Below are 22,916 nucleotides of genomic sequence, written 5' to 3'. Positions count from 1 at the left end.
ATACTGGGAGACAGAGCAGAGGTTGCCCAGCACTGGGAACCAGCAGCTAAGTCCAAAGCAAGCTGCGGCAGATACTGCTGGGCCCCATGGCTGAGGAGGCCCTGAAGGAGACGGGGCTGGGCAAAAGGGCTGCTCCCCAGGATGACTTGGTGAGTGATGGGGAGGCAGTCCCCTCAGTCCTGGGGGGAGGAGGCCAACCGGGCCTTTCTGTCCTCCCTCGGGAGCTTTCTGTCCCAACCCAGCCCCAGGACCACAAGCAGAGCGAGAAGCTGGCCGCCAGACTCTACTTCCTGGGGACATCACAGGGCTGAGGGCAGTGGACTCAGGGGTCAGGGGGACGGGGGTGGGGAGAGCGCCTCTGAGGTCACTTCCTGCCCTGGGCTGCGTTCCTACGGGGAAATGATGTTCTTGCGAGTGAGTGACTTCGGTTGATCCAGCTTTTTCCTGAATGAGGCTCCATCACAGACATGGGTTACACGACCCAGGGACCCTGGGGTGTCTCTTCTGTCCATGTGGCTGTCAAGGTCAGAGTCTCAGTGGCAGGAAAGTGACGAGACAGGATGGCAGCAGGCTTTGGGGGCACATCAGAACTTGGGCTCCATACACGGTCACAGCAGGCAGTCATAGCTCCTGGAGAGAACTGGAAGGAACAGGCGACAAGCCGGGGAAGCTGAGAGGTGGGGCTGCGGGGTTCCTGCCCTCACTTTCCAGGGAAAATGTTTCCCTGGCAAATGGCCTCTGACTGAAATCAGGGCGTGGGTGGGATTTGAAGCAAGAGGTGAAATCGGAAGATAGAAAAGAAGCGAATCCCCACTCTCCAGCCCCACCTCAGGCCACCCTCTGATTCATCATTGCCAACTGTGAGTGGGGACCAGGGGTAGGGACAGAAAGACGCAAAGGACTGAGGACTCCACACCACAGGAAGGGCCACAGGCCACCTGGACTGACCTTGAGTTGCTAGGACCCGACTTCGGTCGGGCCCCAGGGATCCACCACTCCTGGCCAGCTCTGTAGCCACAGCAGGGGACCAGCTCTGCTCTGGGAATCCCTCTTGGGGCCAGTGCCTGCTGGGAATTGATTCCTAGAAGCCAGGACTGCAAGGGTCCCAGCTGCAAAGGAGATAAAGTCACCGGTAGCTCTGGGGGATACTTCCTGCCCAGAACTGACACTTCAGCCTCCATAGCTTGGGATGCAAAGAACTGCCCAAATCGGACATCCAGGAATATGTGCAGGCGCTGATGTTTCCAATTTCCTTGTCTCCAATTCCCTTTTCCAGTTTCCTTTTCCTGCTTCTCAAGGTGCCCAGTGAAGGCTGCCCCTCACGTTTATGGCACCTGGAAGGCAGCATAGGGCCATGTATCACAGGTCTGGATCCTTAATTAGTCAAGTTACAAGCTCTTAAATAAAATAGTTCCTCTCCTCTTACTCTGACATACCTTCTTCACAACGTGGAAGGCCAGGTGAAAATTGAGAAACTCTAGGACTGGTGGCTTCCCACCAGAGCCACGGCCTGTCCCCCTTCTCTCTCCAGGCCCAGCACCACAGTGACCTCACACCCCCCCACATGGTCACCCCATCCTGCCCACCCACACTCTATCCATACCCCCTCCCCAGACAAATGCCCTCCTGGCCTGGGATGCCCGGGAGGATGGGCCTGGGGTGAGGTTCACGCAGGCCCAGGGAGCGGCCTTGTGGCCATCTGCACAGGTACTTCTGGGGTTGTGGGTACCCAGAGTGGCAAGTGCCCTTGGCCCAGAGACTCCCTCCCGGGTCCATGGGCAAGAGCCTGGCCAGAGGACAAGAGGGGCCCAGGCCTCAGGGTCAAGTCCTCAGCAGGTCCCTGCTTCTCCAAGGCACAGGCTCTTCACCTTGGAACAAGGACCGTGGGTTCTGGGCTCCCTGAGTCGTCTTCTGCTCCACGCGTCTGACTCAGGAATTTGCTCTGAAGTTAATACAAGGAGAAATTACAATGCAGCCCAGCAGGAGCCCAGCTGGTTACCTACAAACAAAGCTGCTCGTGCTTTTTGGGGTGTCACCTGTCAGAAATGCAAGTGATGTTCTGACAGTCACACTGATTAAGATGTCAGCTGAACAGATATTTAAGTATTTGAAAGACACAGAGAGTTTGTCAAAACCTCATGAAGAGTCTAACAAATCCTTCCTGGGAGCCAAGGAAAATATTTCAAAATGGAACAGAGGCCATGAATTCTCTTCTGAAAGCTGCGGCCCCAGATGGCCCAGTCCCTCAGTGGTGGCCTGTGTCTGCCACCTTGGCCCAGGGGGAAGGGAGGGTGAAGGCGCCGAGGAGCAGGAGGCATACATCCCTCTCCTTCCTTTTATCTGTCTCCCATCCCCAGGGCCCCCACCCGCTTCCACCTTCTGAAAGCTCCTGCCTGGAAGAGGGAAGCCCCTAGGTGTCAGGTCACTGCCACATATTGCGCCAGACTCCCAAATGTCCAGTGGTCCATTGTCAGCAGCCTCTGCCTCAAAATCTAACCTGGGGAGCTTCTGGCTCAGGTGTCTGTCCACTAAAGCAACTTCGGAGCTAACTCATACTTTGTACCAATCAACTAATATTCTTCCTGCAGACATTTCCTTTCTAAAAACAAGCAGGATGCATGTTCGCCCAAACGAGTCTTTCAGCAGTGGATAGCATTTCTGATAGCTGAACAAGGTAAATGGGAAAACCAGCCAGTGCAAATGCTGGTGGAGGAGAGTGGGAAGGTCAGGGCTGCAGGGCTCATCTGCCAGAATCCAGAGCAGCCCGTGAGCTCCCCAGGAGCTTCATTCTCCAACTCTGAGGACACGACCTCCCACCTCCGCCACCACTGGAGGCACTGGCAGCTGGAGAGCGAGGTGAGAGTAGGATTCTGGAGTTCTCCTCTCAGACTCACTCTCTCAATCTGAAAACATTTTGAAAGATTTCAGGAAAGGCAGTTCAAAGAAGAGTGAACTCAACTGGGTCATTTTTTGCAAAAATTGACAGAACTTTGTAAATCAACTATAATAGAAACAAACAAACAAAAAATGTATATTTTTTGTGGCTATTTTAGGGCTGTGCCTGAGGCACATGGAGTTTCCCAGGATAAAGGCTGAATCAGAGCTGTAGCCACTGACCTACACCACAGCCAAGCAATGTCAGATCTGAGCCGCATCTGCAATCTACATACACCACAGCTCACGGCAACACCAAATCCTTAACCCACTGAGAAAGGCCAGGGATTGAACCCACGTCCTCCGGATCCTAGTTGGGTTTGTTAACCGCTGAGCCACAAAGAGAACTCCGGAAAAAATAAAAATCTTATAAAAAAAAAAAAAAAGAAGTGTGAACTCCCATGTACCCATCACTAATTACCAATAGCTCTGAAGCCCACCCCGTCCCCTACCCACCGGGGCCACTTCCCCTGTATCCTTTCCTATACCCCACAGATAGCCCTTCCGCTGACTTAGCTGCCTCCTTTTCCCATGTTCTTCTGTATAATTTAGAATCTTGACTGTGCTAGTTCAAATATTTAAAAAGGTAAATAGCTGCTTCCACTCTCACCCAGAATTCTGGGGGCCACTCACCGTGGGTCTGCTGCAAACTGTCACCTGTATTTACTTCCCTCCACCTTCCTCTGGTCCCCACGCCCTTTTTAAGGACCTCTTACCTCCACCGCTGCAGGAATGCTTTGACAAAGACTGTTGGGTGGTGTTATCTTCACATAAGCCACAGGCATGTTGTTTTTACATAAAGCGCACATGGTCTTTCACATACACAGTGAAGATTCACCTTGATCAGGTTCTCAAGGTCCGCCTGTCTCTCCACCCGGCCTGTCTTGCTCCAGCCTCATCACCTGTCTCATCCATTAAAACCTAAGCTTCTCAAAGGCGGTCTTTTTTTGGAGTTCCCGATGTCATGCGATATAAACAAATCTGACTGGCATCCCCAAGCATGTGGATTTGATCCCTGGCCTCGCTCAGTGGGTTAAGGATCCAGCATTGCCATGAGCTGTGGTGCAGATCACAGATGTGGTTCAGAACTAGCATTGCTGCGGCTATGGTGTAGGCCGGTAGCTGTAGCTCCGATTTGACCCCCGGCCTGGGAACCTCCATATGCCCCAGGTGTGGCCCTAAAAAGACTGTCTTTTCACCATTCCGTCAAAACTCCAAGCCTAAAGCATGCCGTAGGCTGCCTGTGTTTATCAGATGCTTGCTTGATCGACTGAAGGAACACATCAGCGGGAGGATGGCCGTTCTGAGAGAGGAAGACGGGAATCAAGAGGAATTTATTAATGAAGGCATACTTTCCCCTGCACTACTGCAAAGAAGGAAAAATTGAATGTGGTAAAAAAAAACGGAAATCTCCCTAGGCAGGTTCTTCCTTGCTTGGAGCTTGGTGATTTAAATGACTCAGTTGATAAAAGAGAAGGAATTCAGATCTGCAGGTGGTTACTATCATTCGACGTTATCAGCTGATACCCTGAGACGGTGATCTGTTTGATGTACATGCAAATAAAGCCACACTCCAGCAACCGCAAGATGATGATGACAGTGATGGTGGCGGTGACGACGATGGGGATGATAGGGACTCCCTCTAACATCTCCCAACATGTTGGGAGCGTTGTTGTGCAAAACTCCTTGTCAAAATAAGATGTGACTTTTCTAAGGGGTGGGTCTTCAGGGTGTCCTGAGCACTAGCTTGACAGCTGTCTGCTTCACACACGCTGGGGACGGGACATCTGTGTGGCGTGAGGATATTAAGCCAGATCCAGGGAAGAGAAAGTTGAAGGCCAGCCCCCAGCTCAGATCCTCCCCAAATGCAGAGGCTCACAAACTCTTTCCAGGCCAGGATCTGGGTCTAGTCCACCACAGGTTGCTTGCGTTCAGATTTCAGGGGTCTGGGGTTGAGCTTCTCTGGGGCTTGGGGCTATGCTGGAGTGAAGCCCCAAAGCTCTCACTGCAGGGAAGGGGAGATGGGCCCTCATGGATGCTCCTGTTTACTCAGCGCCCTTGGGCTCCTCCTGCCCAAATCCATCTCTAGGTTATTCGGGACCTCACCCACACTCACGCTGGCTCTCACCTCTCTGGGTCCCCTCCATCTGTTTTCTCCTATGTCTCCCTCCTTCCAAAGGATGCCCTCACCTGTCCTGTCTCCCAGCAGGGCCTCCAGGACAGTGTGTTCTCCTCTGAAAGTGACAACAGCCTGTACTTCACCTACAGCGGCCAGTCCAACACCTTGGAGGTCCGAGGTCTCACCTACCAGGTAGAGGCACAACTGAGCACAGGGGGGAGGAGCAGGTGGAAGGCCAAGCATTTCCTCAAGCAGATGGGAAGGGTGAGCCCAGATGGGGGCCCTTTGCCCCTAAGGACAGAGTCAAGGTCACACTGATGCTTCATATGCTGGGGGCAACCACCCTGGAGATGTCCCTCAACTACACACAGCAGGAGGTTGACAGGCGTGCAAAAGAGAATGAGACCTTTGGAAAAACACAAAGCCAACCGTGTGAACCTGCGGGGAAAAAAAATCTCTAAAGCTCTTTTTCAAGTTTATATTTTGAAATACTTTTATAGTAGAGTTCCCATACATCTTTTGTCCACCCTCCCCTAATGCTATCATCTTGCTTACCCATAATCCAATGATCAAAACTAAGAAATTAACCATGGCGGGAGTTCCCATGGTGGCTCAGTGGTAACAAATCTGCCTAGTATCCATGAGGATGCAGGTTCAATCCCTGGCCTCCCTCAGTGGGTTAAGAATCTGGCATTGTCTTGAGCTGTGGTGAAGGTCACAGAGGTGGCTCAGGTCTCGCGTTGCTGTGACTGGGCTCTTCCATATGCTGCAGATGCAGCCCTAAAAATAAAATTTCAAACAACTAATAAAACATTCCAAGTTCAAGGACCACTGGCCTTTCAGAGGCTCTCAGGAATCTTCTGGTCAGATTCAAAGAGCCCTATTTCCTACACCTCCCCAGGGCCAGATACTAGGTGACACAGATGGAGCCTGGTGGGGCCTGGGATGGTCACCCTCAGAAGACCAAGTCTGGCTTCCTGGGGAAGTAAGACAGAACAAGCTGACAAGCTACACCATTACCTTTCTCTGCTCTGCCACGTATTAGCTGTGTGACCTTGAGCAAGTTACTTCACTACTCTGAGTCTCATCTGCAAACAGGGACTAAACAGTATATGTGTTATAGGTTTGCAGTGAGGACTGAATGAGATGAATGGACATGAACAGATTAATACAATGCCTTGCACATTCAATAAATTATTAGTAAATTACTATTGTTATTATTATTATTATTAAGTGAAGCCATCACTCTGCTTCGTGTTGTGTTTCTATTTCTATTCTGCTATTACGCATGCTTCCCAAGTCTTCTCTTCAGACTTGGAAACGGCAAAAAACAAAAAACAAAAAATGGAGTTCCCGTCATGGCACAGTGGTTAACGAATCCGACTAGGAACCATGAGGTTGAGGGTTTGATCCCTGGCCTTGCTCAGTGGGTTAAGAATCAGGCGTTGCCATGAGTGTGGTGTAGGTCGCAGACACGGCTCAGATCCTGAGTTGCTGTGGCTGTGGCGTAGGCCAGCCGCTATAGCTCTGTTCAGACCCCTGGCCTGGGAACCTCCATATGCCGTGGAAAGTGGCCCTAGAAAAGGCAAAAAGACAAAAAGCAAAACAAAAACAAAAACAAAAAACAAACTTGGAAATGGCAGCTTCAGGTTCTCAGCCTGGTGGGGTCCACCTCCATGTTCAATAGAACCTGGGTGGGGAGCCCCTCAGGCCTGTTGTGTGTCAGCAGGAGGATGTCTGCTGGACAGCACCCAGCAGAAGTTGAAGCCCTCTGAGGAAACTCTTGATGTCTTTCCACAGGTGGACATGGCCTCCCAGGTGCCTTGGTTTGAGCAGCTGGCTCACTTTAAGATGCCCTGGACATCTCACAAGGATTCTTGTGAGCTGGGCCTTCAGAACCTGAGCTTCAAAGTGAGGAGCGGACAGATGCTGGCCATCATAGGGAGCTCAGGTAGCACTAGGGGCAAAGAGTGGGGCAACGGGTTCTCTCTCTCCTGGGATAGAGAGTGGTCCCTGGAACCAATGGATATACCTTGCAGAAGCCTTTGCTGACGGATAGAATAATATAGCAGAGTGGTGAAAACACAGGTTCTGGGTCTGACAGAGCTGGGTTCAAATCTCAGCTCCTCCACTTCCTAGCTCTCGGGTAATTGCTCCCCTTATGAATCCTGAGGGTGCCTCTTGAAGCTGCAACCAGAGGTTTGGTCCTTCGTTAATACCAAGGTTAGGGCTTTCCAAGAGTACCAGGCAGCTTTGGAATTCAATGTTCTTCCCAGGGGACCCCCCCACCACAAGGCACACTCATTCATCCCCAGATTAGATTCCTGCTTCAGTCAGACAACTGGTAGGCACAGCTCCACTGGCAACTGACTTCTCAACTAACCCAAGTCTTAGCTCAACCTTCAACCCTTAGCAATGATCCAGATTTTTCGAGTGCTTCAAAAAGTCACTTCCGCAGACCAGACTTAAAAGTACAGAACGCCAGAGCTGGAAGGAGCCTTGGAGAACTGAGATCATGCCCTTCACCGTATTTTCCCGTTCTTCTTACCAGCCTGGAAGCATCTTTAGAGGAGGGTTTTCGAATTATCTAGTTCTCCAGAGTTCTAGAGAGTCCTCTGGCTCCTATACCATTCCTCCTTCATTCGACAGACGAGAAGATCAAAGAGGAATGATTCACCTAAGGACATACACTTAATGCAGAGCTAGAACCAGAACTCTGGTCTCCTGATGCACAGATGTTTAAAAAAATTCAGCAGATTAGATTGTTAAGATCTTATTGGCTTTATTCAACCATTCATGAAATGGGCAGCATCCCATTTGGCAGGTAGAGTGTAGCTCTGGAGAGTTCCCATTGTGGCTCAGCAGTAATGAACCCAACGAGTATCCATGAGGACAAGGGTTCAATCTCTGGCCTCACTCAGTGGGCTAAGGATCTGGCGTCACCGTGATATGTGGTGTAGGTCACAGACACAGCTCAGATCTGGTGTTGCTGTGGCTGTGGTGGAGGCCGGTGGCTGCAGGTCTGATTGGACCCCTAGTCTGGGAACCACCATATGCCTCAGGTGCAGCCCTAAAAGAGACGAAAAGTACAAAAAAGAAAGTAGCTCTGAAGGGGAGTTCCCTGTGTGCAGAGGATTAAGGATCTGGCATTGTCATTGCAGCGCCTCGGGCTGCTGCTGTGGCGAGGGTTTGATCCTGGCCCAGCAACTTCCACATGCCATGAAAGAGGCCAAAAAAAAAAAAAAAAAAAGGGAGAGAAAGGAAGAAAGCTGGGGTGTTCAGGCCCTATTGGCCAGTGTGGGATCACTGGGGTCTGAAGGCTGTGTCACCTTCCCTAGGGGCGGGTCACATCTGCAAGGACAGAGCAGTCCAGGGTGGCTGGAGAGTGCGATGGCAGCAGTGGCTTCCAGGCTGCTCCCCACCCCCCACCCCCACCCCCACCCCCGCCTCCTCCCCTAGAATCTCTGTTCTCAGGGATGTGTCTGGTGGTTTCTCAGGCTGCGGGAGAGCCTCTTTGCTAGACGTGATCACTGGTCGAGGCCCCGGCGGCAAGATTAAATCCGGCCAAATCTGGATCAACGGGCAGCCCAGCACGCCGCAGCTGGTGAGGAAGTATGTGGCTCACGTGCGCCAGCATGACCAGCTGCTCCCCAACCTGACCGTCCGCGAGACCTTGGCATTTGTTGCCCAGTTGCGCCTGCCCAGAACCTTCTCCCAGGCCCAGCGTGACAAAAGGGTAACTAACAGACTCTGGTGACCCCCAAGAAGCCATGATGTCCTTCCCTTCCCTTCCCTGACCCTCCCTCCCTGCTTAAAGGTCCAGCCACAGGTCAAGTGTGAGCGACCCAGTTCACCATCAATCCAACTGAAAAAGTCCACCGTAAGCTCAACCCCAGGCTTCCGTGGTTTTCAAAGCCCCATCATAGCCCCAAATGCATGATGCATCTTTGCTTACTCTGTGCGGGCAGGGAGCGAGACATGGCCACGTTCCCAATGAGTTGCACCACGCTCGGCACGTGGGAGCTGCGCAGGATGTGTGTAAAGAATCAGGGACAAACATTGCAGCAGAGAAACGAAGGCTGGAGCTTTACACCCAGGCGTCCTCCTCCTTTGAGGTCCAAGATGCCGGGCCCCAGCAGGCTCCCCGTGGTCCTTCTAAAGCCCTGGGCACCTCCCTCCCCAGGTGGACGACGTGATCGCAGAGCTGCGGCTGCGGCAATGCGCCAATACGCGCGTGGGCAACACCTACATACGGGGCGTGTCGGGGGGCGAGCGGCGCAGGGTCACCATCGCGGTGCAGCTGCTGTGGAACCCAGGTGAGGCGGGAGGGGCCGGCATCGCCCGCCTGGCTTAATCCGATCCAGCCGGAGCCCTGCCCCTTCACCAGGCTTCTCTCTGTTGGGAAGGAATCCTCATTCTGGATGAACCCACGTCTGGGCTGGACAGCTTCACTGCCCACAACCTGGTGAAAACCCTATCCAGGCTGGCCAAAGGCAACAGGCTGGTGCTCATCTCCATCCACCAGCCCCGCTCCGACATCTTCAGGCTCTTTGACTTGGTCCTCCTGATGACGTCTGGCACCACCATCTACTTGGGGGCAGCCCAGCACATGGTCCAGTATTTCACCTCGGCCGGCCACCCCTGTCCTCGCTACAGCAACCCTGCTGACTTCTATGGTGAGCCAGCCAGGCCAGACGCATAGATCGGGCCTCCCCCACACCCCACACCCTGCCAGGAGAGAAGCTCACAGAGGCTTTAGGAGAACGGGACCAGGGATGGAAGCGGAGGGGCAGATGGGGTGTATTACCTGCTTCAGTTTGCCAAGCATCAAATGACCAGATGCTCGAAAAGCACCTTGGGACATATCTACCCCTTGTGCGCAGGACAGATAAGAACCTTCTGAGAACTCCAAACCCATTGGCTCAGTTTCTGGAACTGTGGCCTTTATTCAGATTCTGTAGGGAACTCAGGATATTTGAGGTCGGAAAGCCACCAGGAAATCTTTAAGCTGTGCCCTGGTGCCCCCACAGAGGCAGGGGCCCCAAAGGCGCTGGGTGGTGGAGGGGGGCCCAGGGCACAAGCCAGCCCAGGGCCATTTGTGTGGTCTTAGCCAGTGAATCTCCAGATATGCAATTGCTGTTCAGCACCAGCCTTTCTGCTTGGGGTCCTGAGGCCTTAGCATCTGGCCCCCAATTTCTGTGGGGACAGCTGCCCTTCTAGGTGCCCTCCCTGAAAGCAGGGGCCTGGATCCTCAGTGCTGAGATCCTGAGGACTAAGGACTGCTGTGGCTGCTGGACCAGCTGCATGGTTGTGCCTGGGCCAAGGAAAGCAAGCTGTCACTTGTCCTAAACATGGGTCACCTGGAGCTCACCCAGCCTTCCTCCCAGGCCTCTCTGATAAACTCGATGATAAGGACCAACTCCTTAAAGCCAGAGACTATGCCACAGATGCCAAGCACCCACAACCTGGTGAAAACCCTATCCAGGCTGGCCAAAGGCAGGGCCACAAGGGCCATGGTTGTCTTCGGCCTTACAGATGAGAAGGCCAGAGTCCTCAGACGACAAGTGCAGAACTCCTGTGCCCAGCCCCTCCCTGCCTCCTGGCACCCACTTGCCAACCCTCCCCTAGGAGGACAGGTCACTCTCTGTGTCCCACCAGCCCTCACCCTCTATGCTTAAACTGCGTGAACTCATCTGTGCTCAGGCGCCAGCCTGGCTTCCTGCCAGTGTGTCATTCTTTGGCTGCCCATCCCCAGATAAGAGGGCAAAGTGTACCTGCCAGCTTGGCCACTGTGAGACATATGCAACAACCCTAGAGAAGAGTTACTGGAAGTCAGGTACCCAGATCTGAACAAAACGTTTTCCTCTTCTTTCTTCCTCTTTTCTTTTCTTTTCTTTTTTTTCATTTTTGGCTGCCCCGCCAAAATGGAGTTCTAGAACTTCAAATCTGAGCAGAAGTTGTGACCTAAGCTGGCTGCAATGGCAGCAACGCTGGATCCTTAACCCATTTGTGCCAGGCTACGGGGAGTGAACTCACATGCCAGCACACCCAAGACACCGCTGATCCCATTGCGCCACAGCGGGAGCCCCTGAAAAAAAAAAGTTTTCCTGTTTTTTTTTTTTTTTTTTTTGGTCTTTTCTAGGGCCTCACCTGCCACATATGGAGGTTCCCAGGCTAGGGGTTGAATCAGAGCTGTAGCCACTGGCCTACACCACAGCCACAGCAACGCAGGATCCAAGCCGCATCTGCAACCTACACCGCAGCTCATGGCAACGCCAGATCCTTAACCCACTGAGCAAGGCCAGGGATTGAACCTGCAACCTCTTGGTTCCTAGTCGGATTCGTTAACCACTGAGCCATGATGGGAATTCCCTTCCTTTTCTTAATTTTACACCATTATCATTGGAGGGGGGCACTTGCCCACAAGCCCCAGGGCGGGTGGCCTGCACCCATCCAGGCTGCATGGCCTGGCAGTGCCCCAAAGAATCCGGTGTTTGAAGTTATGGCCCTGCACACAGAGGGGACCCTGCGTGGTTTACAAGGCCCCTCTGAGACATGATCCCGCCTTGAGTCTCGTCATGAAAATGGGGAGGAGGGAAAAGGCAGAGAGGTTAAGAGGGAGCTCCCCCAATTCCCCGAGGAATAGAGGGAGGGGAGGCTTAGGAAGGGCCCGGCAGGTGAGACTCTCTGGCACTTCAGGGGCCCCGGGAGAGGAGGGCTGTGGTCTGGGGCTACCAGGTGTTCCCAAAGGGGTGACGAGGAGGGAGGTGCAGCCCTGCCTGGTTCTCCAGCTGGTGGTGCTGGCTCCTTCCTTCTGGGGCAGTGAGAAGTATATTTGGCTGGATCCTGGCACCCTCCGGTCAAAATATGTTTTCCTTTTGGGCAGGCTGCTTGGGAAGCCAAATGACTAAATTTACAGTGACAGCTTGAGCTGCGAGGAGCCCAGCTGGTCAGCCTCCCCCTGGCCTGCCCATAGCAGGCACATTTGTGAAGCTGAGTCCTCATAGCGAGCCTCTTGGATGGCTGGAGTGGGAGCCAGGGCATCCCTGTGCCACCCCAAAGCCTCCTTCCCTGTCCTGGCAATGTCCCCCTCATGAGCCTGGCTGGTGGGACCAGGGCCAGTGCTCACAGGGCCTCTGCTGATCCACCTGCCCTTCCCCTGAGGCTGGGTTTCTGTGGATGTGGGGGACAGCCCCGGGCTGGGCTCTCTGCCTCTCTCTGCTCTGACCATCCCTTCGTGGTCCCCTCTCAGAGGCTGGGGAGCATGTCCCAGGGTCCTCAAGGGCTGACCAGCTTCGTGGGCTGGGCTTGCACTGAGCTCCTGTGGGGACTGGGTCACCTGTGGCCCCACCCCCTCTGCTTACAGTGGACTTGACCAGCATCGACAGGCGAAGCCGAGAGCAGGAAGTGGCCACCAGGGAGAAGGCTCAGTCACTTGCGGCCTTGTTTCAAGAAAAAGTGCGTGGCTTTGATGACTTTCTATGGACGGCGGAGCCAAGGGCACAGGGTGTGAGCCCTTGCATGCAGAGGTGAGACAGCTGGGTGGTTCTGGGTGGAGAGTGTCCTGCAGAAGGTGGCCACCCCACACCCCCATGACACACTCTGTCTCCTGACAGCTCGGCTTCCCGGAGTGACACCGACACCTTCCAGATCCCCACCAAGCTCCCACCCATACTGCAGTTTGCCACACTGATCCGGTAATTGTCTGCCATTTCGTCACCCAGCTGAACCCCCAGAGTCTTTGCTGTATCAAATTAAGCCCTTTGGATCTAAAGTGAATTTGAGGAGTTCCCATCGTGGCTCAGTGGTTAATAAATCCAACTAAGAACCATGAGGTTGTGGGTTTGATCTCTGGCCTCGCTCAGTGGGTTAAGGATCCGGCGTTGCCGTGAGCTGTGGTGTGGGTCGCAGACGCGGCTCGGATCCCGCATTGCTGTGGCTCTGGTGTAGGCCGGTGGCTACAGCTCCGATTGGACCCCTAGCCTGGGAACCTCCATATGCCACGGGAGCAGCCCTAGAAAAGGCAAAAAAAGACAAGAAAAAAATAAATAAATAAAATGAATTTGAAGGAGGAATTTGAATTTGAAAAGGTAGAATCATTTGAAAAAAAAAAAAACCCAGCACCAGCCCTTCAGGTTGTACAGAGCACTGTTACTTTGACTCTTTAAACAAAATCAGAATTTCCTTACTAGCCAGGTGATGGCAGAAATCACCCAGAATCATTGTGAAAAACTCAGACGATACAATGGAAATGCATGTTGTTCTGTAACCTCTTCCCCCACCCCCCACTTAGAATAGGGCCTCTACCTCCCACCTGGTTAGGTTGTCTTCAGTTTTCCCCATCTAACCATAATAAATTTATCCATGAAGTCCATATTGATGGTCAGATTATCTTCAGGCATTTGGTATTACACGTAATGCTATGCCAGACATCCTGGTACATGCATCTTTTTACTCCTGATTGCATCTTTCTTCAGGATAATTTTTTTTTTTTTTTTTGTCTTTGTGCTATTTCTTGGGCCACTCCCGCAACATATGGAGGTTCCCAGGCTAGGGGTCAAATCGGAGCTGTAGCCACCGGCCTACACCACAGCCACAGCAACGCGGGATCCGAGCCGCATCTGCAACCTACACCGCAGCTCATGGCAACGCCGGATCCTCAACCCACTGAGCAAGGGCAGGGATCGAACCCACAACCTCATGGTTCCTAGTCGGATTTGTTAACCACTGTGCCATGAAGGGAACTCCAGGATAACTTTTTTTTTTGCTTTTTAGAGCTGCACCTGTGGCATATGGAGGTTCCCAGGCTAGGGATCAAATCAGAGCTGTGTCTGCGACCTACACCACAGCTCATGGCAATGCCAGATCCTTAACCCACTGAGTGAGGCCAGGGATCGAACCTGTGTCCTCATGGACGCTAGTCAGATGTGTTTCCGCTGTGCCACGATGGGAACTCCCTCAGGGTAACTTCCTTAAATAAAATTGCAAGGCTGATACCTTGGCCACAAGAGTCAGAATCATTTACTGAGCACCTGCTGGGAGACAGATACAAGCATCAGTTATCACCTCTGGTCCTCAGAGAAACTCTGTGGGCCCTGCTCTCTCCCGATTTTACAGAGGAGGAAATTGAGGTTTACAGAGATTAAAGGACATTGCCAGGGCCACAGTGCCAGGGACTGTTGTTCCCTTGGGACGTCTCTCTTTTGTTTTCTAAGTCGTCAGATTTCCAATGACTTCCGAGACCTGCCGACCCTCCTCATCCACGGGGCGGAGGCCTGCCTGATGTCTCTGATCATCGGCTTCCTCTACTACGGCTACGGGGCCATCAAGCTGTCCTTCATGGACATGTCGGCCCTCTTGTTCATGATCGGAGCGCTCGTCCCTTTCAATGTGATCCTGGATGTCATCTCCAAATGTAAGTGTGACCTGTGTCCACGACCCACACCTGGAGCAGCCTCGGCTGTGCTCGGAGCTGGTCCAAGGCGGCCTTGAGTGCCTCTGAGCTCCTGGAGAAAACGGGTTTCCTCGGTAACTTCATCCTGACTGTGAAATAAAAGATGATGGTGGTTTCTCGGGAGGTCCCTGGTGGTCTGGGTTTCAGTTCCTGGTCTGGGAACTAAGATCCATGTCAAGCTGCTGTGCACCAAAGCCAAAAACAGAGAGTGAGAGAGAGAAAGGGTTGCTTTTAAAGTGTGAGCATTAATATTAGTGTGCACAGGAGAACGATTCCCGAGGAGTCTGCGGCCCTCCTGCCCTAACAGGAGTTATATGGATAGCGATGCCCGAGCCACGGAATTACAACATCTTAATTGGGATCTAAATCTGCCTGTGTGTTTTTTTTTAATAGAAGACATTTAGGCAATAAAACTATTTCAAATTGTACTGAGACTTGGAAACAGGTGATACATGAATTTTACGTTTTCATTCTCCTTTCCTCCCCTTTTTAGGCCACTCGGAGAGGGCGTTGCTTTACCACGAACTAGAAGATGGGCTGTACACTGCTGGGCCGTATTTCTTTGCCAAGGTGACTGGTCAGGCCTGAGAGGGAGTGGCTACCCTGGGTTGGAGGAGGGGCAGAAAACGCTGCCCCACGTTGTACAGAAGTTACGGGGAAGGAAAGCGTTTTGCTCAACTGTCAGGCCCTGCATCATCTGTGGTTGCAGATGCCATGTTCCTTAGGGAAGTTTCAGAGACCATATTTTAAAAACATTTGCCAGAAGGCCAGGACCACGGACCAGGAACAATATTTTTCTGGTCATCAGAAACCTAACAAAGAAGAGGTGGGAAACATGGAACATTCTTCACCTGTCTAGTCTCCCTGCATCCCTGGGAAGCAGGTCAGACAGGTATGCCTGTCCTCACTTCAAGGGAGTGGAGGCTCAGAGTTCCTGCGGTGGCTCACAAGTAATGGACTCAACCAGTATTCACGAGGATGTGGGTTCGATCCCTGGCCTCGCTCAGTGGGTTAAGGATCCGGTGTTGCCGTGAGCTGTGGTGTAGGTCACAGACACGGCTGGGATCCCACATTGCTGTGGCGGTGGTGTAGGCTGGTGGCTACAGCTCCGATTCGACCCCTAGCCTGGGAACTTCCACATGCAGTGGGTGCGGCCCTAAAAAGAACACCAACCAAAAAAGGAAGGCTCAGAGAGGTGATGTGACTGTCTCAAGGCCACACAGCCACCAGGTCTGGGCAGGCAGGGTGGGGACTTGAAACCAGGTCTTAGGAGAGCAGATACCCTACTGCCGTTTTCACTGAGCCACGTGCCTCCCGGGAGGAAGCTGCTCTGGCCTGCCCCAGGGGGAGAGCGCGTGGCATCTGCAGGGAGAAGCCAGCGGTGAGCTCACACCCCGGAGTCCCACACAGCTGTACCCACTGGCCCACCACCTGTTCTACCACCATCGCTACCAGGAGGGGAGGTTGCGTCCTTGGGCGCTGCCACCTTTGAGCACTTCCCAAACGATAGCCAGTGAAGGCGTTGGCTCCCCATCCTTGCGAGCGCTGTCTTTGCAGATCCTGGGGGGGCTTCCTGAGCACTGTGTCTACATCATCATCTACGGGATGCCCACCTACTTGCTGACGGACCTGCGCCCAGGCCTCGAGCCCTTCCTGCTGCACTTCATGCTGGTGTGGCTGGTGGTCTTCTGCTGCAGGATGATGGCCCTGGCCACTGCCGCCCTGCTCCCCACCTTCCACATGTCCTCCTTCTTCGGCAATGCCCTCTACAACTCCTTCTACCTCACCGGGGGCTTCATGATAAGCTTGGACAACCTGTGGATAGGTGAGACCTGCTCCCCTCACCAGTCAGGCTTTGGGTCAGCCTGCTTTCCCTGGAGAGGAGAGCTCAGTGCTTAGGTCCAGTTCCTGGCTGGCCCTTCTGGGAGCAGGTGCCTGGGCCAGTTCACCTGCAGGCCAAGGGAATGCCTCTGTGGCGGGGGTGTGATGGCAGCAGATGGCACCTTCTCATTTGACATCTGGGGACCACCCTTGACTTTCTCTCACTCTGTGTCACCAGTGAGCCAAATCTGTTCTGCCTCCCATGTCTTACTGAAAGATCCTGGGCCACTGTGAGAGTCCAGTGTCTGTCACCCTGCTTCCTCCACGTCCCTCGCAACCCTCACCCAGGCAGCCTGAGCTTCCCGAGGTGCAAATCCAGTCACTGTTGTATTCGAGTGGCTCCTGGGCTGCTCATTCCCCACTGCCTCTACCCAGCTGTTCTGAAACCCCCCCAAGACATTCCACGCTCTTGCAGTAGAGCCTGTGTGTCCCTGCTCTGCGAAACACCATGACCCCCCTTCTATGGGCCTTTCCTGACCAGCCTAGGAAGGATTCATTGTTTCCTCCGCCGCCCCGAACCGTGATACCTCCTCAGGGTCAGGGTCCAGACTCAGTCATCTCTGGTTTGGGGTCCTGGGTCTCCACAGTCCATAGGCTCCATGAAGCTGAGCACGTGCTGGACACCTGATTCAGTTACTTTCTAGAGTTATGATGGATCAACCACGTGGTGACCCCGAGGCCACTTGGCCCTCCTGCCCCAGTCCATGACCCAAGCTTTCGCCCTCTGCCCTTTCACCCTTCTGTCCGCCCCCTTCTCCTTGGTCCTTCAGGGGACCTGCTGCCCCTGGATCAGAGCCCCTCCCCAGTCCCACTTCCCAGGGAGCAGGTGGTTAGACCACGTGAGTGATGTGACTCGCCTCTCACCGTCTCCAGTGCCCGCGCTGATTTCCAAGGTGTCCTTCCTCCGATGGTGCTTTGAAGGGTTGATGAAGATCCAGTTGGGTGGGCTCACTTACCACATGGCAGCTGGCAACCTCACCATCCCTATCCCAGGAGACGTAGTAAGTAGCCGAGGTCTTGGATGCTAGATAGACGGCAGCCATATGAGCCTCTTCTTACGGAGCTCACTGTTGTCTGTGTCCCCAGATCCTCAATGCCATGGGCCTGAACTCCTACCCGCTCTACGCCATCTACTTGATTGTCATCGGCATCAGTGGTGGCTTCATGGTCCTGTACTATATATCCTTAAGGTTCATCAAACAGAAATCTACTCAAGACTGGTGATTCAAGCCCAGACTCCTGCCGACCCGGTGGCGGACCCAAGCAGGCCCTTCAAACTGCATGTTCTTCCTCCCAAGGAGTCCCTTCCCGGGGAACCAGGATGACCTGAGAACAGGAAGCTCAGCCACCTCTGGCCCACGGTGCTGCATTGGCACAGGCTGGCCACAGGATGGCAGTAGAATAAAGACAGTCAAAAGGGATTTCTGATCACCCGCCGGGGCTCGCGATTACTGGGAACATGAAAAACATACTTGGGGACGCTTACAACGCCACTAATTTATTTCCTTTCGCTATGTATTTGTATAGGCAACTAATACAAGATGGGAGCAAATTAGGTATGAATTGAGTAGTTCAGCTATGTGGAAACAATGACATAATAGCTAGTGGAATACTTGGCCTCATCTTCCAGGGTCCCCAAACTCTGTTGAGCCCCTCTCAATACAGAAAACAACCTAAAACCTACCAGCGGGATGCCATCCCCTCTTTTTGTGTGGGGCCACAGGCACCAGAAGCCAAACTGAACAATTAAAAAAGTCTTGAGCAATTGCTTTGCACCAGGTCAGCACAAAACTCTTATTTAAGTGGATGATATTTAATTCCCTATTAAAACAAACACCCTTTGTGGTGGGCAGCACCCCATGTTATAGATGAAAAAACTGAGGCACAGATTGTTTGCTAAGTGAGGTCCCGGGGGCTACCAGGTTGTGGAGTCAGTCACGTGGGTCAGAAAGACCTTTGAGACCTTGAGGAGTTAAGAGGGCAGAAGGAGCCACCCTAAGCCTTGGAAGCCTAGGGGGGGCTCCCGATGATGAGGTATATAGACACGGTGTCAGCACAGCCAGGCCTCTTACAGTTGCAACTCACTGGCCCTGCCTGGATCTAAGGACCAGCCCAGAACCTTTCACAGCGGCCACTTATGGGACAGAGCAGGCCTAGGTCACACACTGCATGCTTGAGCCTTGAGGACCAGCTGACCCAAAACGGATGCACAGAAAGCAGGGAGGGAATTATCCCCAAAGGAAAACCTCTGGAACCAAAAGAGGAGGGAAGGTAGAAGTTTAGGCAGCAAACAGTGACCGATCAGCATGAGTTTCCTAGTCCCCTGCTGCCTCCAGTGTGGTCCCTGAGCTGGCAGCAGGGGCCTCCCCTGGGAGCTGCTTAGACTGGCCGAACTCAAGGCCACAGCCAGACCCACTGAATCAGAATCTGTATTTTAAAAAGACCCTCAGATGATGTGTCTGCACAGTCAGGCTCGAAGAGCAGTGCTTAGTGCACTGCCTTTGTACAACACAACCATCAAACTCGGGATATTCTCGTCATTACAGTGTAACACTGCACATGCCCCTGTCTCATCACCACCATCCAAAGGGCAGACTCCACTCAAGACTCCCTTACTGTTCTGACAATGTCCTTCCTGGCAAAATGATGCAGATCAGGATCAAATGTTGCATCTAGCGGTCAATTCTTTTTGGTCACTTCAGTTTAGAACAATCCTCAGCTTTTCCCTGACTCCCATGACCCTGACACAGGAAGATTTTGCAGAATATCTCTAGATTTGGTTTGTCTGACAGAGTCTCATGATTGAATTCAGGTTGTGAGCCTTTGGCAGAAATATCACAGAGGAGATGGGTCTCTCTCTTTTTTTTTTTTTTTTTTTTGTCTTTTTAGGGCTATGCCCATGGCATATGGAAGTTCCCAGGCTAAGGGTTGAATTGGAGCTACAGCTGCTGGCCTACACCACAGCCACAGCAACGTGGGATCCGAGCAGCGTCTATGACCTACACAGCAGCTCACGGTACGAGGCCAGGATCAAACCCCTTGTCCTCATGCATCGGGTTCATTACCACTGAGCCACAACAGGAACTCCCGGGATGGGCCCTTCTTGATGCATCCCATCAGTGGCTCATGATTTCAATTTGTCCCCAACTGAGATTGACTTTGATCCCTTGATCAAAGGGGTGCCTACCAGGCTTCTTCTCCACAGTCAAGTCAATGATTTTCCCTCCTTTTGCAATTAATAAAGCATTTGTAGTCAGGTGTTTTGAAGCTGTGTAAATGGCCTCTTTCTCATCAGACTTTCCATGTGTTCACTTTAAAATCTATATATCAGGAGTTCCCATCGTGGCGCAGTGGTTAACGAATCCGACTAGGAACCATGAGGTTGTGGGTTCGGTCCCTGCCCTTGCTCGGTGGGTTAACGATCCGGCGTTGCCGTGAGCTGTGGTGTAGGTTGCAGATGCGGCTCGGATCCCGCGTTGCTGTGGCTCTGACCTAGGCCAGTGGCTACATGTCCGATTCGACCCCTAGCCTGGGAACCTCCATATGCCGTGGGAGTGGCCCAAAGAAAGCAAAAAGACAAAAAAATAGTAATAATAATAAAATAAAATAAAATCTATATATCAGTATAGACTTGTGGTTTCCTATGTTGTCCCACGGGTTATAATCTTTTACTATCGTTATTCATTTTGATGTGCAAATTGTCCCTGACTTGGCCATGGGAGCTCATTCAAGCTGGCTTCTGTCTCCTTTTGACATATCCCCATCATTCTCTGAATACTTTTACGACAAAGTGTTTCAGGCTCATCTTGTGCTCTCCTACCCCCTAGTCATGGAAGCAGACACGTCTCTAAAGAACCTTTGTTCCTTTCAGTGGAAATGGTATTTAGAAGCCAAGATCTGAGTGGTAAGTATGCTCATTGCTATTGAGGCATTCCTGCTCCCAGGCCCTCTCGGAGGACAAAGCTAGGGAGTATATATGTGTGTATATATGTTCATATGTGTATATATGCATGTACACATATGCACACACAGACACGTCTGTCCAATTAAATATATATTAAATATATATTAAATATATGTATTTCCCCACACTGATACACCCAATTCCCATCTACCACCACAGAGCTGACTCTAATTTTCTCCCTTTTCATAATTATAACTCCCTCCTCCAATGGTAAGAAACCTGGCTTCCATTAACCCTGATATTTTCACTCATGTGGTTAATCCCCTGTAGATAACCAATCTCCCATCTACACTGCATGCCTTCTCCTATGCGGACACCCCGCTAGAGCTCTAACTCCCCAATCAAGCCATCCCCAAGTTTGTGGAGATGCCCTCCTCACTCTACTCTGCCCACCACGGCTCCCTAACCCCTACTCAGGCCCTTATCCCACCCTCAGAGTGGACACCTAATGGCTTCAGGCCTGAAGGGAGAAGGAAGAAGACTGGGTTTTTTCTTTAGCTCCCCAGGGAGTCCAGTGTACAGAGAGGGCTGATGGCCACTGAGGTACCTCATGTGACCTCATGAGTGTTAGGACCATTCAGTCTACAAAGGGCTCTACTAACTCAGCGGGCTGTGCTGTGCAGGGCTGTGGGGCCGCGGAACAAAGGGCAAAGTGCCAAGGCGGAAGAGATGCAGAAACTCCAGCAGCACCATTTCTCTTTTTTTTTTTTCCTAGAGCAGTGGTTCTCCACCCCGGAGCTTTAACAAATGCCAATGCGGACCTGCCCCCAGAGATTGATTCTACTTGTCTGTTTTTAAAAAAGCTCATAAGGGGAGTTCCTGTCGTGGCTCAGTGGTTAACGCACCTGACGAGTATCCATGAGGATGTGGATTCGATCCCTGGCCTTGCTCAGCGGGTTAAGGATCTGCTGTTGCCCTGAGCTGGGGTGCAGGTCACAGACGTGGCTCAGATCCTGCATTGCTGTGGCTGTAGCGTAGGCTGGCGGCTTCAACTCCGATTGGGCCCTTGGCCTGGGAAAAATGTGCTCCTCAGGGCCTGTGAGGCCAGGGAGGAGAACCAGAGTCTGAGAGGCCTGGCGCACACAGTTCAAGGAGCTCCCTCTGTATTAAGAGGTAGAGGTCTGCCTCTGTGTCATTACCAGGAGCAGGGGCTGCAAAGAGAATACAGACATAACATACTTGTACATAAATCACAGCAATATTTTCTCAGTTTAGTCTCCCGAGGCCAAAAGAAATAAACCCAAAAATAAATAGGACCTAATCAAACTTAAAAGCTTTTGCACAAAAAAGGAAAGACAACTTAAGGAATGTGAGAAAATATTTGTGAATAATACAACTGACAAGGGATTAATCTCCAAAACATACAAACAACTCATACAACTTCATATCCAAAAAACAAACAGTACAGTCCAAAAATGGGCAGAAGATCTGAACAGAACTTCTCCAAAGAAGACGACAGATGGCCAACAAGCGCATAAAAATATGCTCAGGATTGCTAATTATTAGAGAAACGCAAATCAAAAATACGAGGTGCCACCTCACATTGGTCACAGTCGCCTCTTCAAAAAGTCTGCAGAACTTCCCTAGTGGCTTAGCAGGTTAAGAATTTGGTGTGGTCACTGCAGTGATTCAGGTCGCAGTTGTGGCATGGGTTTAATCCCTGGCTCTGGGAATTTCTGTATGCTGCAAGTGAGGCCAAAAACAAACAAACAAACAACCCAATAAAAATGAACAAATAGAAAGTCTACAAATAACCAGTGCTCCAGAGGGTGTGGAGAAATGAGAATTCCCTACATTGTTGGTGGGAAGGTAAACTGGTGCAGCCACTATGGAAAACAGTATGGAGTTTCCTTCAGAAGCTAAAAATAGAGGAGTTCCCATCATGGCGCAGCAGAAACAAATTCGACTAGGAATCATGAGGTTGCGGGTTCGATCCCTGGCCTCGCTCAGTGGGTTAAGGACCCAGCGTTGCCGTGAGCTGTGGTGTAGGTCGCAGACGAGGCTCGGATCTGGCGTTGCTGTGGCTGTGGCGTAGGTTGGCAGCTATAGCTCCGATTAGACCCCGAGCCAGGGAACCTCCATATGATGCAGGCGCAGCCCTAAAAGGACAAAAAAGACAAAAAAAAAAAGGCTAAAAATAGAGTTGCCATATGAACCAGCAATCCCACTTCTGGGCATATTTTGGGAAAGGTAAGAACTCTTAATTCGAAAAGAGAAAAAATTCTTAGTTCGAAAAGATACATGCACGCCAGTGCTCATGGGAGCACAATTTATAATAGCCAAGACATGTAAACAATCCAAGTACCCATCAGCAGATGATTGATTTATGAAGACATGGTGCCCATATATAAATGGAATATTACCCAGCCATAAAAAGAATGCAATATGGCCATTTGCAGCAACATAGATAGACCTAGAGAATATCACAGTAAGTCAAATAAGTCAGACAGAGAAGTATTATATGATATCACTTACATGAGGAATCTAAAAAAATGATACAAATGAACTTATTTACAAAATAGAAACAGACTCACAAACAGAAAAGAAACTACAGTTACCAAAGG

At 51.7% G+C, this 22,916-nt stretch overlaps 1 protein-coding gene across 1 annotated transcript; it reads left to right on the top strand.

Moving 5' to 3' along the window:
- The first annotated feature begins 13 nt into the window (after positions 1-13).
- On the top strand, positions 14-18,157 carry ABCG8 (ATP binding cassette subfamily G member 8). Its single transcript, XM_047779224.1, has 13 exons — positions 14-149; positions 5,144-5,245; positions 6,854-7,004; positions 8,551-8,789; positions 9,237-9,369; positions 9,460-9,729; positions 12,420-12,582; positions 12,670-12,750; positions 14,269-14,468; positions 15,001-15,077; positions 16,065-16,332; positions 17,262-17,389; positions 17,475-18,157. The coding sequence occupies exons 1-13, from the start codon at positions 87-89 to the stop codon at positions 17,610-17,612; spliced, it is 2,013 nt and encodes a 670-aa protein (XP_047635180.1). The 5' UTR covers positions 14-86; the 3' UTR covers positions 17,613-18,157.
- The last annotated feature ends 4,759 nt before the right edge of the window (positions 18,158-22,916 follow it).

The sequence above is a fragment of the Phacochoerus africanus genome, chromosome 5 (assembly GCF_016906955.1).
Source record: "Phacochoerus africanus isolate WHEZ1 chromosome 5, ROS_Pafr_v1, whole genome shotgun sequence".
NCBI classification, from domain to species: domain Eukaryota; kingdom Metazoa; phylum Chordata; class Mammalia; order Artiodactyla; family Suidae; genus Phacochoerus; species Phacochoerus africanus.
This window is presented reverse-complemented; position numbering and strand designations above follow the sequence as displayed.